This window comes from Tetrahymena thermophila, assembly GCF_000189635.1.
Source record: "Tetrahymena thermophila SB210 genomic scaffold scf_8254492, whole genome shotgun sequence".
In the NCBI taxonomy this organism is placed as follows: domain Eukaryota; phylum Ciliophora; class Oligohymenophorea; order Hymenostomatida; family Tetrahymenidae; genus Tetrahymena; species Tetrahymena thermophila.
This window is the reverse complement of record NW_002476267.1, coordinates 18,914-37,494: the sequence shown is the minus strand read 5'-3', so window position 1 is coordinate 37,494 and position 18,581 is coordinate 18,914. Positions and strand designations below refer to the sequence as shown.

The 18,581-nt window shown below is 22.2% G+C and overlaps 4 protein-coding genes across 4 annotated transcripts in view; 2 read left to right on the top strand and 2 right to left on the bottom strand. All coding sequences in view use genetic code 6, as the record gives it.

Moving 5' to 3' along the window:
• Window positions 1–2,597, top strand: part of TTHERM_01149330 (Na,H/K antiporter P-type ATPase alpha subunit family protein) — a gene marked incomplete at both ends in the record, with an annotated part of 4,497 nt that extends 1,900 nt beyond the window's left edge. Inside the window, one exon of the mRNA XM_001022107.3 lies at window positions 1–2,597. This exon is cut by the window's left edge and continues 1,900 nt beyond it. Within this exon, the coding sequence (XP_001022107.3) occupies window positions 1–2,597 (2,597 nt within the window).
• A 428-nt stretch (window positions 2,598–3,025) lies between these two features.
• TTHERM_01149310 (transmembrane protein, putative) lies at window positions 3,026–6,479 on the bottom strand. Its single transcript, XM_001022105.2, has one exon. The coding sequence runs from the start codon at window positions 6,472–6,474 to the stop codon at window positions 3,079–3,081; it is 3,396 nt and encodes a 1,131-aa protein (XP_001022105.2). The 5' UTR covers window positions 6,475–6,479; the 3' UTR covers window positions 3,026–3,078.
• A 2,148-nt stretch (window positions 6,480–8,627) lies between these two features.
• Window positions 8,628–9,326, bottom strand: TTHERM_001149289 (hypothetical protein; the record flags this gene model as incomplete). Its single annotated transcript, XM_012799205.1, has 1 exon — window positions 8,628–9,326. One exon carries the CDS (start codon window positions 9,324–9,326, stop codon window positions 8,628–8,630), a length of 699 nt encoding a protein of 232 aa, XP_012654659.1.
• A 1,805-nt stretch (window positions 9,327–11,131) lies between these two features.
• Window positions 11,132–16,710, top strand: TTHERM_001149284 (hypothetical protein; the record flags this gene model as incomplete). The annotated part of the gene is made up of 17 exons (XM_012799204.1): window positions 11,132–11,202; window positions 11,460–11,549; window positions 11,807–11,896; window positions 12,150–12,239; window positions 12,497–12,586; window positions 12,840–12,929; window positions 13,185–13,274; window positions 13,531–13,620; window positions 13,867–13,956; window positions 14,213–14,302; window positions 14,562–14,651; window positions 14,913–15,002; window positions 15,262–15,351; window positions 15,607–15,696; window positions 15,957–16,046; window positions 16,307–16,396; window positions 16,623–16,710. The coding sequence occupies 17 exons, from the start codon at window positions 11,132–11,134 to the stop codon at window positions 16,708–16,710; spliced, it is 1,509 nt and encodes a 502-aa protein (XP_012654658.1).
• Between the last annotated feature and the right edge of the window lie 1,871 nt (window positions 16,711–18,581).

The window sequence follows — 18,581 nt, the reverse complement described above, 5'->3', positions numbered from 1 at the left end:
GTTAGATTGCTGATTTGTCTTCTGGTGAAAAGAAAGTCAAAACTCCTCTCCGTGTTGAGCTTGATCGTTTTGTAGTTCTGATTACAATTATTGCAATAGTACTTGGTGTAGCCTTTTTCTTACTTGCTTTGCTATATATGAATTATAAAGTTACTGATTGCCTTGTCTTTGGTATTGGTATTCTAGTAGCTAATGTTCCTGAAGGTTTACTAGGTTGCATTACTATTTCGCTTGCCATTACTGCAAAGAATCTCTCAGCTAAAAATGTCCTTGTAAAAAACCTCGAAGCTGTAGAAACTCTTGGTTCCACTTCTTGTATTTGCTCTGATAAAACTGGTACTTTAACTTAAAATGTTATGTCGGTCAAAAATTTGTGGTATTCAGATTAGATTCACTTATCAAAGAACAAGACTCATCTTAAGCAAGGAGAAATCCCTGAATATAATACTGAAGATCCTGACTTTAAAACTCTTTAGAAGGCTGCCATGCTCAGTAGTGAAGCCCGTTTTGATACTTCTACTATTAAAGAAAAAGAGAATATCGACTACTTGACCTGTCCAGTATTAGGAGATGCAACAGAAACTGGTATTATCAGATTCTATCAATACATTGAAGATGTAAATTCCTTCCGTGAAAGATATAGAGTAGCTAAAAATCCTGATGGTACTTAAGGTAAAATGCCTTTCAACTCATAGGTAAAGTTTGCTTTGACAATAATTGAAGAGTAAACATAAGAAAGTTACTATACAGTTTACATCAAGGGAGCTCCAGAAAAGATTTGGAGTTTCTGCTCATCCATTATAGTTAATGGTTAGCCTTCCTAACTTAATGATAACTGGTAAAAGAAATTCAAAGCTGTAAATCTCACTTTTGGTAAAGGTGGTGAAAGAGTACTTGGTTTTGCTAAGTTGAGTTTACCTGCTGCTTAATTCCCTCAAGGATTTATTTTTAATGTGTCTTCTATCTAAAAGTTCCCCTTTAAACTTACAAATTTCTAGTTTTGTGGTCTTATTTCTTTGATGGACCCCCCTAAATAGAGAGTCCCCTACGCTATTTTAGAATGTAGATCTGCAGGTGTTAAGGTTATTATGGTAACTGGTGATTAACCTCCTACTGCTGCTGCTATTGCCAAAGAAGTCAATATTATTCCCAAAGATATCCTAACCAATGAAGATCTTATGGAAAGAAATCCTAATCTCAGCTGGTGGGAAGCAAGCGAATAATGCAGAGCTATTATTGTCCATGGAGATAGAATTACTGAGTCTATCGACAAAGCTCTAAGTGAAAAAAAGGAAGATTGCTTTTATTTACGTTAATGGGTAGTTAAACCTTATTGCGTTTTTGCTAGAACAACCCCAGCTCAAAAATTACAAATTGTTGATGCATGCCAAAAGGAAGGATTCATCGTTGCTGCTACTGGTGATGGTGTAAATGACTCTCCAGCCATCAAGAAAGCAGATATTGGTATTTCTATGAATATTTCTGGTTCCGATGTTACAAAGGATGCTGCAGACATGGTCTTAGTTGATGATGATTTTGCATCAATAGTTTTGGGTGTAGAAGAAGGTAGAAAAATTTTTGATAACTTAAAGAAGACAATTGTATATCTTCTAACTTCCAACATGACTGAAATTGTTCCTTTCCTAGCCTTCATCATCCTCTAAATTCCCTTACCTCTTTCCAGTATTTATATGCTTGTCATTTGTGTTGGTACTGATGTTTGGCCAGCTATTTCACTTGCTTATGAAGAAGCAGAACTAGATGTAATGACGAGAAGACCTCGTAATAAATCTGAACATTTGGTTTCAAATAAGCTAATTACAATAGCTTATCTCTAAACAGGTTAGATTGCTAGTGGAGCTGGCCATCTTGGTTATTATATTGCATTCAACTATTTTGGTTTCCCAGTACTTTCTTTATTCGGTCTTGCCTCTGCAACAGGATACAGACCTGTAAAAAATGACTTTGGAACTTATTACAATCCATTGCTATAAAGAGAAGATCCTTACTACAATGCAGCTATCTATAATATTACAAAATTCTAAGATTGCAACTAACTCTCAACCGACCAAAATAACGCTCTTTCAAATCTTTAATATTCTTTGGACTGGTTCACACTTTCTGAAGGTAATTATGATCTAAGAAAAGCTTTGGTTAAGTGCGATCCTGTTACTGGTGCCTTTATACCTTGGATTAAATGGAGTGATTGTGATATTAACGAATCATAAAATTGGTCAGTTTTAACATCTTAAACTGCTTGCTATTCAGTAGAAGCTATCAACTATGCCTAAAGTGTTTATTTCCTAACAGTTGTCTTACTTTAGTGGACAAATGTATTTGCTTGCAAAAGTAGATCTATGAGTTTTACAACAACTGCTTTTAATTCAGTCATGATCTAAGGTGTTATTTTCGAAACAATTTTAGTTATTTTCTTGCAATATGTACCTGGAGTCCAAACTGTATTTGGCGGTAGACCTATGTTCTTCTGGTTATGGACAAGTTGTCTAGCCTATACAATGTTACTACTTATATATGATGAACTAAGAAAATTCTTCTGTAGAAAAAACAGATGGTTTTATAAATATTGCTATTGGTGAACATTTTTTTTCTAATTATAATAAAAATTATTAAGTTATTTGACTTGTAATAAATAAAACATTAATATATTTATTTTACTTTTCTCTATGAGTATTTATTTCTTAAAATTTATAATCAATTCTTTAACTTTTCATTAATTTATTTTTCTTGATTTATAAATAAAACTTAGAACATATTTTTTTATTACTTATCTAAGTTTTTTCTTTCAATAAAATTTTTAAATATAAAAGATTTAAATATTAATTACTTTCTTATTATTAATCACGCTATTAATATTTTCAATAAATAGTTATCCTTAGTAGGTTTTACAAAATAAACATTAAAACATATATAATGGAAATATTATTAAAAAATAGGTTTTTGAATGAATTAATATTTAATTAATTTAAATGATCTTAAAAAAATATCATGAATAAATTTTAATGCATCTGTCTATCACTTTCTTTTATGGTAGATCATACTATATACTAAAAATTAAATTCATTACAACAATTTTTAATGGTGTATTATTTGAGTATCTGAAAAACTATTGACGCAATTATTTATAAGAGCTTAATTTTCACCTAACTCATTAATGGGCTAAAAGCTTTGATTAATTATACAATTCCTTACTACCATTCTAAATTTTTAAAGATTAATTTCTAACTGTTTTGAGTATATGTAAAGCTTTAGAGATGGAAATAATCTGATTATTCTTTAGAAAAATCTCTTTCTACGAATACCTTAAATTGAAGTGTAAAATACTGATCCAATAATCAAGACTGTTATATAGATATAAAAGATCATTTATAAAAATAATACCAAGTAGTAAAATATTTCTGATATTATTCTACCTAATTTATAAGAATCATATTAGTTTTAACTATCAAATTCTATCTAGAGGCAAATAGATGATATTACATATAACACTGATAAAATATTAGATACTAGCTCAACTTTATTAATAAACACTTACTAAAAAGGTTAGAAATAAATAACAGAAGCTGAATAAACAGATAAAATTGCACAATATATTAGGCATGAAAGCACAATTTAAGCTTTACCTAAAGAAACTAAAGCTGACAATAAGGTAGATAGTATTAATTTAATAAATTACCAATAAAAGTATCTTCTTTTGTATTCATCATACATAAATCCAAATATAATCAGAATCTTGGTCTTTTCCAAATTACTTCTATTAGCATAGATATACCCAAATAAAGCTATAGGTAGAGCAAACACATATATAATTAGAGCAGGAATGCTTAAATATTTCATAGAATTCATCATGTGTTAATTGCTGCAATTAATACTTGTATCAATCATTAAGTATTAATCTTTTTACGTAAGCTGAATGCATGTAAAAGATTCAATAGAATATGATATAATTGATTATTAAAAAACGAAAATGATGCTGTACGTGAAACTGCTAATGATAATAAAGAAATAATTTTTTTTTCTGATACAACTAAAGATGCCAATAAATATCAAAAAGCAAAAATTAAGAACAAGAGGAGACATAATAGATATTAATAGCTTGATATACCCTAAACTTTCAGCTTTATCAAAGTATTATTTAAGAAAACAGTCGTATGAAGTTCCTCCTTAATTTTGCAATGGATTAAAAAAGCTATAAATTCTGCTATGAATCGAATAGTCATAATGATTAAAATCAACAAAGTAATATGTCAATAAATACATCTAGAAATTAAAAAGAAGTATCTTTGTATAGACAGAGGACTAGTTTTATCTAATGAAGCTATATCCAATATATATTCTCTTCATATAGAAAGAAAGATATCTTCTATAAATCTAATTTTACATTCTTTTAAAACTACCTCTAACTGTAAAGAAAAATAAAAAGAGAGAGAAAGCAGCAGATAAATAATTAAATAAAGTATTATTTTAAAGAGTGCTACATTTAGCACATTAAAAATAGCCTTATAATCCATATGATTCACCATTCCAATATTCACCATTTATGTCACATGTTAAGCATTAAGGTCCAATATATCCCTCTAAACATAGTTCATTTCCAGAACCATATCTCTTTTCCCCATTACAACTTTATTAATTTAGCTCACAAAGGTATGTTTCGCTAAATTGAGAATTTTGAGGTCTCCAAAGATTTTATTTTAGATAAGAAACATCAGCATAACATTTATCAAATTTTTCTGTTTCACAAATAGCACAATTATTTTATGGATCACCACTATAAGAACCAAAACTACAATATTTGCATTAGATTTACTATTTTTACACATTTAGTACTTGCTCCATACCTTTTTGACAATTATTTGTTGGGTTATAGCAGCCAAATCTTGAATTTTTATAATAAAAATGTATTTAAAAGAATTAAAGTTCAAATAGATCGATATATGAATTGATGCAATCAAAATATTCAAAATAGCTTGTTAAGAGATAAGGATAATTCACGTTTGGTAAATTAAAGTTGTAAAAATATTATTTAAGATTATCCTCAATAAAATCATAGAGATTTCCGATTGATTAAAATTCATCAAATTCACTAACACTACATAGTTGTTTTTATTCTGCACACTTATATTCAACTTTAAGTCTTATTAAATAAATCATATTTTGCTGAAGTGACATATGATAAATAATATAAGGAGGAGTAACTAATTTTTCTATGTTTATTTACTATTACACCATATAGTACTATGTATTAACTAATTCTGTATTTAATTAAAATAAAGAATCGATTTCAAATAAATTACAATGTGGCATTTAAAAAGAATCAATCTAATTTGTGCAAGCAAAATATTATTAAGATGAAACTGTTGCTTTATTATTAATAAACTTAATTTTTTCTGCATCAAGTAGCATTTTATCTTCAGCTCTTAAACCTAAAAATGCACCTCCTCCTATTTTACTTTTGCAATTCTAAACGATCAATTCATCTGTTACATTTAGATTAGCTGAGTAAATAGCTCCTCCAAACATTTAGCTTTAACATGTATCAAAGATTGTTTTTGTGAATTCTAACATAGCGACACCTAAATTGCTTATGCAGCCACCTGAACTTACACTCTTCATATTAGCAAATTAACAAAATTAAATTATTATTTTCTGCTCTATTTAAGAAGATATAAGTAAAAATCTTATATTAGTGTTATTAAAATCAGCTTATATGAACTTTAAATAGGATTCACTACCTTAATAAAGCTTTTTATTACCATAGACTTCAATAAAATTTAAATACTTTTGATTTTAAATGAAACTTGGAATATTTTATTTGCTTTATTCTTTCTCTGTGAGATAGACTTCTTTCTATTAATCTTTATTCAAAGAATTTCTTGATAGAATACCAAATTTGCAGTTTTCAAAATGAAACATTTTAGTGTTATTTAATTTGTAAAAAGGTTCATTCAAATTTTAAATTGTATCTATATCAACAATGGATTACTTTATAATAAATGATTAAACCTCCTAAAAGCTACCAAACCCTTTCTCAAGATAGCTATTTATAATTTATCCTCTTTCAATACTAAAACCTTCTAAATAATTGACAGAGAAAATAGGTGTGAAAATTTCAATATTTTCAAGCTTCATATTATTTATTACAAAACTCTTCGTTTGACTTAACACAAATAAACTCTAATTATTAAGTCCAATCGAAACATTTCTTAAAGTAAACTCTGAAAAAGTAAAGCTTAAATCATTTCCTTCAATCAAGAAAGAATCCATTATTGTCATATTTTCTAGAGAAAATACTATATTGGCATTATTCAGCCCAGTTAATTTAAAGGTGTTGTTATAATAAATTGTATGAATTCCTTAATCATCAAATATCTTTTAGATTTGTTATGTGCTATTATTTTAGCATATAATAACATTAATAATAGCCAATATTGAGAAAGCAAATATTTATCTCATACTTTTTCTCAGATTGAATTTTCTTTTTAATTTAATAATTATTAACTTATCAAATTTAGATTTTCCTTATAAAAGAATAACTTTGAGTTGCTTTAATTTTCCTAGTTGTGTAATTAATTTAATTTTCACTATTTAGATTTCTAATAAAATATTATATGTATTCTTTTAATTGATCTCTCAGATATCTGTCAAATCTTATTGGTAGTAATCAAGTAAAAAAACTAAATCAAAAATAATTTTAACTTGAAATTTATTAAGATTTATTTTTTGTAAAAATTTAAATAGCTTTGAATTTTGCGCTTAATATATATTAGGACTATAGAAGCATTTAGATAAATTTCTTGAAATATTACATAAATATCTTCCCTAAATAAAATTAGTTTTTTTATTTTCTCATTTTTAATTAAAGAAATTTTTTATCTTAATTTTTTCATCACTTTTTTAATTATTTCTAATAAAATCAAGTCTTTTAATCTAGATTAGTCATTAGATTTTTTGATCATTCATCAGAAATCATATAGATTTAGTAAATATTAATATACACTTTCTCAAATTATTATTTTTTTAAAATTGTAATTTACCTTAGTATATAATTTAAATTGCTTTACAGATACACCATATCTTATGTTTTTTTATCTAATAATTATTTGAAATAATCTATTTTTTAAAGGAATTTTGAAAATTTCGATTTTTATCGTATGATGAGAAATGCAAGATGATAAAACACAAAAGTTTACAGTAATTAATCATGATAATTTAAAAAATGATTTATTTTTTTAGAATTAAATAGAATATTTAAATTAATTCTAATTCTTGAAGAATTTTTCAGAAAAATTTTCTATAATTCTTAAAAATAATTAGTAAAAAATAATGCAGAGGAAGTTTTAATTATTTTAGTTTTTAATTTTGTTTTTCAATTAGCATTTATAAAACTTGTTCAACTTAAAGCTATCAGATATTCATTAGTACTAGATAGCAATTATCTAGGTTAGAATTAATTATGCACTATATTTAATAAAGAAGTCTATATAGAGGAATATTAATCTCAATATTGAATTGAATACTATAATCTTTTGAGTGAATAATTACTATTGAAAATAATTGTGATCCTTAAGAACAATTATCTAAAATTTACTACATCTCAAATTGATCATTTCAACTAACAAAATAAATATAAAAGAGGTTAAAAAACTTTAATTTAAAATTATTTATCACTATTAATTTAAATATAATATAATAATTGATTAAATTGCCAAATTAAAATATTATCTTTAGCTTAAAAAACTAGCTGATGGTTAGTTAGTCAGTCTTAGTCTTATTTTGTAGTCTTTAAAGCTCTTTAATAAATCAATAAACAATTAAATAATATAGAGATATATTCAATCTCAAATTACATTAAATAGAAATCAGTAATGATGTTAAATTAGAAAGCATTATTAATTCTTTTATTATTATTATCAATAAATCAGATGAAATTTAAATTTATAATATTTTCTCTTAAAAATAATATAGATGCTAAAGGATAAGGAGGATCTAAAATATACTTTGATAACATTAACAAATAGATAGTTAAATAAATAAGTGGTTGTATCTTTTAGGAAAATCATTAATTGATAAAATTGTAGAATTATGTTTATATTCTTTGTTAACGCTACTTTATCCTCAAGAAATACAGATCACAAAACTCAGAAATTTATTCTAAAACGGAAGATTGTTTAATTTGGAATAATTAAGCAAATATTGGAGGAGATATATATTTATATATTATGAATAGATCACACTAGAATTGTGATATAATTAAAAAAAATAATTCATAAAAATAACTAAGTTTTGGACTTTAAAGCTATTTTATATAGAATTAGTGTATTGAAACATGGAAAGAGGTTGATCCCTCAATAATAAAAAATCATTCAAAGATTGTGGAACTAATTAAATGGCCATAATTTAAATAAAGAATAGAAATAAAACTATCAGGCTTAACCATCTAGTTAATTAATAGAGTGGAAACATTTATAAAGTAAATTTAAAGAGGATATTTAATTTTATTTGTAAATTTTGAGTTATAGATGAAGAAGATAATCAGTCCTATTTAATTAAAAGAATAATATTTATGATAGCTCACTTGATTATAATTAATGTTTATAATTTTTAGTTCAATAAATTACCATTTCAATTTTAATGAAAATATTTAATCTAGTAGATATATATAATTAATTATAAATTAATATATTTTTAACCTTTGAATTATATTACAAGTTAAAACTATTAATTAATTAATATTTGGCTCTAAAATTTTTAAATAAAAAATAAATATAATTTCTTAGCTAGCGTTTTATGTTCTGAGCATAATCTTAAAATAATCTAAAAAATATATTAAAAAGCTTAAAACATATGACTTAAAAAAATTATTTATTTTTGAAATTATAATAAATTAAATTATTGATAACAACTCTATTATAAAATATAAAAACATATTTTTTAATAAATAAATAAAAATCTATTTCATAATAAGTGGCATGTAAACCATCAAATTTTTGTATGGCACCTTGCTATAATTTGAGATATTATAAAAACTCGTAAAATTACAGAGCTAAAACAGAAAAATCTACTTATTAACATTATTTTTATAATATTTAAGAACATTAAATACTAGAATTTTTTGAAATATGAATAAATAAATGGCCATCTCTAATTCCTATTATTTTTGTAAGTATATGTTTTACATACAAACATTAAGTTTAAATAATGAATGTTAAATTAATTTTTCTGTGATATCTATCTATATCTTCATAAAACAAAATATATAAATTAATATTTGACAATTAATATATTTATTTGTTCTTTTTATCCATTAATAATTAATTAATTAAATTTCATAAATTGCTATTCAATATTTTTGAAAAAAAAAATAAATGATTTTATAGATTAATAAATATAACAAATTAAAAAAAGTAATTATTAATTTTTTTATTAATATCCTTTAAATTTATATAAATTAACAAAAAAAGTTTTTAAGCTCTTCACTATCATCTCATGAGGTTCTCCATATTGATTTGATGTATATTAAATTTATAAATATTATTTTTATTATTATTAATATTTTTTATAAATTTAACTTTCAATTAATTTAAATAAATAACTTTTATTATAAAAATTATCTATTAAAACAAACATATTTTAGCTATTTTAACTTAATTTTCATTTCAATTTTTAATTATTTATTATTTATTTTTTATTATTTGATATTTTTTCTTCATTTTTTGCTATTAAAACTTACATTTAATAAAATCAATTTATTAATTTTTGGTTTGTAATATTTTTAATTATAAAAGCTAATTTAAAACATTAAAGCTCTTTTAATTTATTTTCCTTTTTTTTTTATTATGATTTTTTTTTATCATTCTTTTTTAATTTTATTAATTAATCTTATTATTTCATATTTTTTCTTCTTTTTTTCCTTCTAATTAACTTGAGTGAAAAGCCTATTTAATTTATAAAAGGTGAAATATAATATATCTTAATAACATAATAAATAAAGCTAAACTAGCTTAAAATAGCTTTCTTTTTGAGTTTTTAGAAAGCATTCACAAAATGCAAAATTTGAAATATTATTCACCGTATTTTCTTTTTTCATATTTTTTTTTTGAAAAAGATAAATTTTGAAAAATTTTACGAACTCTAAAAAAAATATCAAATTATTTTGGTAATCTCTGGTTTCCAACATTAAAAATACCCCAATAATTTAAAATAATAAAGCTATCTTTTCTTTTTATTTTTATTGTGCTTGTTTTTTTTTGTTCTTTCTTTGTTAATTTAACTAATCATTTTATTTTTAACTTTTGCTTTTATTATGAATTAATTGATCTTATTATTTCATATTCTTTCTTAATTTTTTCCTTCTAATTAACTATTTAATGATATATTTTTTCTTCAATATTTAAAAAGTGGCAATAAAATTGGTGATGAAGGTGCATCAGGCTTAGGTTCTGGTTTAGCAAATTGCATTAATCTCTCAAATTTGTCACTTTACCTTAAGTAAAAACAGTTTATTTGTTTTGGATTGTTATATTTTGAATTATAAAAACTAATTTAAAACAATAAAGCTCTCTTTTCTTTTTATTTTTATTGTATTTGCTTATTTTTTTGTTCTTTTTTTGTTAATTTAACTCATCATTTTATTTTTAATTTTTGCTTTTATTATCAATTAATTGACCTTTTTAGTTCATATTCTTTCTTCATTTTTCCTTCTAATAAACTTTTTAATGAAATATGTTTTCTTCAATATTTAAAGTAAGAATAAAATTGGTGCAAAGGGTGTATCAGGCTTAGGTTCTGGTTTAGCAAAATGCATTAATTTATCAAATTTGACACTTAACCTTGAGTAAAAACAGTTTATTTGTTTTGGATTGTGATATTTTGAATTATAAAAACTAATTTAAAACAATAAAGCTCTCTTTTCTTTTCCTTTTTATAGTGCTTGCTTTTTTTTTGTTCTTTCTTTGTTAATTTAACTCATCATTCTATTTTTAACTTTTACTTTTATTATCAATTAATTAATCTTATTATTTCATATTCTTTCTTCATTTTTTCCTTCTAATTAACTATTTCATGATATATTTTTTCTTCAATATTTAAAAGTGGCAATCAAATTAATGCAATGGGTGTATCAGGCTTAGGTTCTAGTTTAGCAAATTGCATTAATCTCTCAAATTTGACACTTGACCTTCAGTAAAAACAGTTTATTTGTTTTGGATTGTGATATTTTGAATTATAAAAACTAATTTAAAACAATAAAGCTCTCTTTCTTTTCCTTTTTATTGTGCTTGCTTTTTTTTTGTTTTTTCTTTGTTAATTTAACTCATAGTTTTATTTTTAACTTTTGCTTTTATTATAAATTAATTAATCTTATTATTTCATATTCTTTCTTCATTTTTTCCTTCTAATTAACTATTTAACCATATATTTTTTCTTCAATTTTTAAAAAGGAACAATTAAATTGGTGCAAAGGGTGCATCAGGTTTAGCTTCTGGTTTAGCAAATTGCATTAATCTATCAAATTTGTCACTTTACCTTGAGTAAAAACAGTTTATTTGTTTTGGATTGCGATATTTTGAATTATAAAAACTAATTTAAAATAATAAAGCTCTCTTTTCTTTTCCTTTTTATTGTGCTTACTTTTTTTTTTGTTCTTTCTTTGTTAATTTAACTCATCATTATTTTCAACTTTTACTTTTATTATCAATTAATTGATCTTATTATTTCATATTCTTTCTTCATTTTTTCCTTCTAATTAAATATTTAATGATATATTTTTTCTTCAATATTTAAAAAGTGGCAATAAAATTGGTGATGAAGGTGCATCAGGTTTAGGTTCTGGTTTAGCAAATTACATTAATCTCTCAAATTTGACACTTCACCTTAGGTAAAAACAGTTTATTTGTTTTGGATTGTGATATTTTGAATTATAAAAACTAATTTAAAACAATTAAGCTCTCTTTTATTTTATTTTATTGTGTTTGCTTTTTTTTGTTCTTTCTTTGTTAATTTAACTCATCATTTTTTTTAACTTTTGCTTTTATTATCAATTAATTGATCTTATTATTTTATATTCTTTCTTCATTTTTTCCTTCTAATTAACTATTTAATCATATATTTTTTCTTCAATATTTAAAAAGGAACAATTAAATTGGTGCAAAGGGTGCATCAGGTTTAGCTTCTGGTTTAGCAAATTGCATTAATCTCTCAAATTTGTCACTTGACCTTCAGTAAAAACAGTTTATTTGTTTTGGATTGTGATATTTTGAATTATAAAAACTAATTTAAAACAATAAAGCTCTCTTTTCTTTTTATATTATTGTGTTTGCTTTCTTTTTGTTCTTTCTTTGTTAATTTAACTCATAGTTTTATTTTTAACTTTTGCTTTTATTATCAATTAATTGATCTTATTATTTAATATTGTTTCTTCATTTTTTCTTTCTAATTAACTATTTCATGATATATTTTTTCTTCAATATTTAAAAAGATAAATTGAAATTGGTGATGAAGTTGCATCAGGCTTAGGTTCTGGTTTAGCAAATTGCATTAATCTATCAAATTTGACAATTAACCTTTGGTAAAAACAGTTTATTTGTTTTGGATTGTGATATTTTGAATTATAAAAACTAATTTTAAACAATAAAGCTGTCTTTTCTTTTCCTTTTTATTGTGCTTACTTTTTTTTTGCTCTTTCTTTGTTAATTTAACTCATAGTTTTATTTTTAACTTTTGCTTTTATTATCAATTAATTGATATTATTTCATATTCTTTCTTCATTTTTTCCTTATCATTAACTATTTAATGATATATTTTTTCTTCAATACTTAAAGTAGGAATAAAATTTGTGATGAAGGTGCATCAGACTTAGGTTCTGGTTTAGCAAATTGCATTAATCTCTCAAATTTGTCACTTAACCTTAAGTAAAATAGTTTATTTGTTTTGGATTGTGATATTTTGAATTATAAAAACTAATTAAAAACAATAAAGCTCTCTTTTCTTTTTATATTATTGTGTTTGCTTTTTTTTTATTCTTTCTTTGTTAATTTAACTCACCATTTTATTTTTAACTTTTGCTATTATGAAAATTAATTAATCTTATTATTTCAAATTCTTTCTTCATTTTTTTCTTCTAATTAACTATTTAATGATATATTTTTTCTTCAATATTTAAAAAGTTAAAATTAAATTGGTACAAAGGGTGCATCAGGCTTAGGTACTGGTTTAGCAAATTGCATTAATCTCTCAAATTTGACACTTAACCTTAAGTAAAAACAATTTATTTGTTTTGGATTGTGATATTTTGAATTATAAAAACTAATTTAAAACAATAAAGCTCTCTTTTCTTTTCCTTTATATTGTGCTTTTTTTTTTTTTGTTCTTTCTTTGTTAATTTAACTCATCATTTTATTTTTAACTTTTGCTTTTATTATCAATTAATTGATCTTATTATTTCAAATTCTTTCATAATTTTTTCCCTCTAACTAACTATTAATAGATATATTTATTCTTCAATATTTAAAGTAGGAATAAAATTGGTGCAAAGGGTGCATTAAGCTTAGGTTCTGGTTTATCAAATTGCATTAATCTCTCAAATTTGTCACTTGACCTTAAGTAAAAACAGTTTATTAGTTTTGGATTGTGATATTTTGAATTATAAAAACTAATTTAAAACAATAAAGCTCTCTTTTCTTTTCCTTTTTATTGTGCTTGCTTTTTTTTTGTTCTTTCATTCATAGTTTTATTTTTAACTTTTGCTTTTATTATCGATTAATTAATCTTATTATTTCATATTCTTTTTTCAATTTTTCCTTGTAATTAAATATTTAATGATAAATTTTTTCTTCGATATTTAAAAAGTGAAAATTAAATTGGTACAAAAGGTGCATAAGGCTTAGGTTCTGGTTTAGCAATTTGCATTAATCTCTCAAATTTAGCACTTAACCTTTAGTAAAAACAGTTTATTTGTTTTGGATTGTGATATTTTGAATTATAAAAACTAATTTAAAACAATATAGCTCTCTTTTCTTTTCCTATTTATTGTGCTTGCTTTTTTTTTGTTCTTTCTTTGTTAATTTAACTCATAGTTTTATTTTTAACTTTTGCTTTTATTCAATTAATTAATCTTATTATTTCATATTCATTCTTCATTTTTTCCTTCTAATTAACTATTTCATGATATATTTTTTATTCAATATTTAAAAAGTGACAATAAAATTGGTGATTTAGGTGCATCAGGCTTAGGTTCTGGTTTAGCAAATTGGATTAACCTCTCAAATTTGTCACTTGACCTTCAGTAAAAACAGTTTATTTGTTTTGGATTGTGATATTTTGAATTATAAAAACTAATTTAAAACAATAAAGCTCTCTTTTCTTTTCCTTTTTATTGTGCTTACTTTTTTTTTTATTCTTTCTTTGTAAATTTAACTCACCATTTTATTTTTAACTTTTGCTTTTATTACCAATTAATTAATCTTATTATTTCATATTCTTTCTTCATTTTTTACTACTAATTAACTATTTAATGATATATTTTTTCTTCAATATTTAAAAAGTTAAAATTAAATTGGTGCAAAGGGTGCATAAAGCTTAGGTTCTGGTTTAGAAAATTGCATTATTCTTTCAAATTTGACACTTAACCTAAAGTAAAAACAGTTTATTTGTTTTGGATTGTGATATTTTTTGAATTATAAAAACTAATTTAAAACAATAAAGCTCTCTTTTCTTTTCCCTTTTATTGTGCTTGCTTTTTTTTTGTTCTTTCTTTGTTAATTTAACTCATCATTTTATTTTTAACTTTTGCTTTTATTATCAATTAATTAAACTTATTTTTTCATATTCTTTTTTCATTTTTTCCTTCTAATTAACTATTTTATTGATATATTTTTTCTTCAATATTTAAAAAGTGGCAATAAAATTTGTGACGAAGGTGCATCAGGCTTAGGTTCTGGTTTAGCAAATTGCATTAATCTCTCAAATTTGTCACTTAACCTTAAGTAAAAACAGTTTATTTGTTTTTGATTGTGATATTTTGAATTATAAAAACTAATTTAAAACAATAAAACTCTCTTTTCTTTTCCTTTATATTGTGCTTGCTTTTTTTTTTGTTCTTTCTTTGTTAATTTAATTCATCATTTTATTTTTAACTTTTGCTTTTATTATCAATTAATTGATCTTATTATTTCATATTCTTTCTTCATTTTTTCCTTCTAATTAACTATTTAATCATATATTTTTTATTCAATATTTAAAAAGTGACAATATAATTGGTGCAAAGGGTGCATCAGGCTTAGCTTCTGGTTTAGCAAATTGCATAAATCTCTCGAATTTTTCACTTTACCTTGAGTAAAAACAGTTTATTTGTTTTGGATTGTGATATTTTGAATTATAAAAACTAATTTAAAACAATAAAGATGTCTTTTCTTTTCCTTTTTATTGTGCTTGCTTTTTTTTTGTTCTTTCTTTGTAAATTTAACTCACCATTTTTTTTAACTTTTGCTTTTATTATCAATTAATTGATCTTATTATTCCATATTTTTCTTCATTTTTTCCTTCTAATTAACTATTTAATCATATATTTTTTCTTCAATATTTAAAAAGGTAGAATGAAATTGGTACAAAGGGTGCATAATACTTAGGTTCTGGTTTAGCAAATTGCATTAATCTCTCAAATTTGTCACTTTACCTTGAGTAAAAACAGTTTATTTGTTTTGGATTGTGATATTTTGAATTATAAAAATTAATTTAAAACAATAAAGCTCTCTTTTCTTTTCCTTTTTATTGTGCTTGCTTTTTTTTTTTTGTTCTTTCTTTGTTAATTTAACTCATAGTTTTATTTTTAACTTTTGCTTTTATTATCAATTAATTAATCTTTTTATTCATATTCTTTTTTCATTTTTTCCTTGTAATTAAATATTTAATGATATATTTTTTCTTTAATATTTAAAAAGTAGCAATAAAATTGATGATGACGGTGCATCAGGCTTAGGTTTAGGTTTAGCAAATTGCATTAATCTCTTAAATTTGATACTTGACTTTCGGTAAAAACAGTTTATTTGTTTTTGATTGTGATATTTTGAATTATAAAAACTAATTTAAAACAATAAAGCTCTCTTTTCTTTTCCTTTATATTGTGCTTGCTTTTTTTTTTTGTTCTTTCTTTGTTAATTTAATTCATCATTTTATTTTTAACTTTTTCTTTTATTATCAATTATTTAATCTTATTATTTCATATTCTTTCTTCATTTTTTCCTTCTAATTAACTATTTAATGATATATTTTTTCTTCAATATTTAAAAAGTGGCAATTAAATTGGTGATGAAGGTGCATCAGGCTTAGGTTCTGGTTTAGCAAATTGTATTAATCTCTCTAATTTGACACTTCACCTTAGGTAAAAACAGTTTATTTGTTTTGGATTGTGATATTTTGAATTATAAAAACTAATTTAAAATAAAAAAGTTCTTTGAATTTATTTGATTTATTTTTTATCTATTTTATTCGACTAATGTTATTTTTTTTATTTATTTATATATTAATTTAAGAAACAATTTTTAATTTAAAAGTTTATTCTTTTTGATATTTAATAAAATTTACACAAATTTATTATAAAATTTTAGCTCAATGTATTAATCATAAAAACTCAAAGTAATAAGCAAGTGTCTTAAATCAAAAAGATTAGTTGTCTTTCAAAAAAAATTCTGGTGATAAGCAAATGGAGAAAAAAGGAAGAATAAATATTAAATGTTTAAATAATTGAATATTAAAGGTTTTTTATTTTTTATTATTTTGAAAAAGTTTTTTAACCTAAAATATATAAGATTTTATTATTGTTTTTTATTATAAATATCATTTATATTTATTTTTATAAGTAAATAAATTGTTTGTAAAAATAAAAAATAAAAAAATTAAATTTACTTAAATAAATTAATTCCTCTTAAACAAACTCACATGTTTCTCAAAAAAGGATCAAATAATTTAAAATTTTTAGATGTAAAAAATTATTTATTTTTGAAATTATAATAAATTAAATTATTGATAACAATTCTATTATAAAATATAAAAACAGATTTTTTAATAAATAAATAAAAATCTATTTCATAATAAGTGGCATACAAACCATGAAATTTTTGTATGGCAGCTTGCTATAATTTGAGATATTATAAAAATTCGTAAAATTACAGAGCTAAAACAGAAAAATCTACTTATAAACATTATTTTTATAATATTTAAGAACATTAAATACTAGAATTTTTTGAAATATGAATAAATAAATAACTGGCCATCTCTAATTCCTATTATTTTTGTAAGTATATGTTTTACATACAAATATTAAGTTTAAATATGAATGTTAAATTAATTTTTCTGTGATATCTATATCTTCATAAAACAAAATATATAAATTAATATTTGAAAATTAATATATTTATTTGTTCTTTTTATCCATTTACAATTAATTAATTAAATTTCATAAATTGTTATTCAATATTTTTGAAAAAAAAAATAAATGATATATTAGATTAATATATATAACAAATTAGAAGAAGTAATTATTAATTTTTTTATTAATATCCTTTAAATTTATATAAATTAACAAAAAAAGTTTTTAAGCTCTTCACTATCATCTCATTAGGTTCTCCATATTAATCTATAGTATATTTAATTTATAAATATTATTTTTATTATTATTAATATTTTTTATAAATTTAACTTTCAATTAATTTAAATAAATAACTTTTATTATAAAAATATCATAATTATTTATTGATTTTTATTAAAACAAACATTTTTAGCTATTTTAACTTAATTTTCATTTTATTTTTTAATTATTTATTATTTGATATTTTTTCTACATTTTTTGCTATTAAAACTTACATTTAATAAAATCAATTTATTAATTTTTGGTTTGTAATATTTTTAATTATAAAAGTTAATTTAAAACATTAAAGCTCTTTTAATTTATTTTTTCTTTTTATTATGATTTCTTTTTTTTTTCATTCTTTTTTAATTTTATTAATTAATCTTATTATTTCATATTATTTCTTCTTTTTTTCCTTCTAATTAACTTGAGTGAAATGCCTATTTAATTTATAAAAGGTGAAATGTAATATATCTTAATATCATAATAAATAAAGCTAAACTAGCTTAAAACTGATTTATTTTAGAGTTTTTAGAAAGCATTCACACAATGCAAAATTTGAAATATTATTCACTGTATATTCTTATATCATATTTTTTTTTTTGAAAAAGATAAATTTTGAAAAATTTTACTAACATGTTTAAAAATTTTTAAAAATGAGTGACAAAAATACCCCTATGGGCGAGACTTCTTATTTTACCATATATATTGAACTAAAAATTGTAATCAATCATATAGCTTTTCTAAATAAATATTGATTAATTATATATTTTTAAAGTAAATTATTTAGTTGCTAGCTTATTCATTTTTGAATTAAATTTATGTGGCTAACTATTTTATTAATTTTTTATGTATTTATTTATTCATTGCAAAAATATTAATTAGATAATACTAAATGCTACATTGTGAAAATAAAAATTTATTTCGTGGTTTTTCTTTG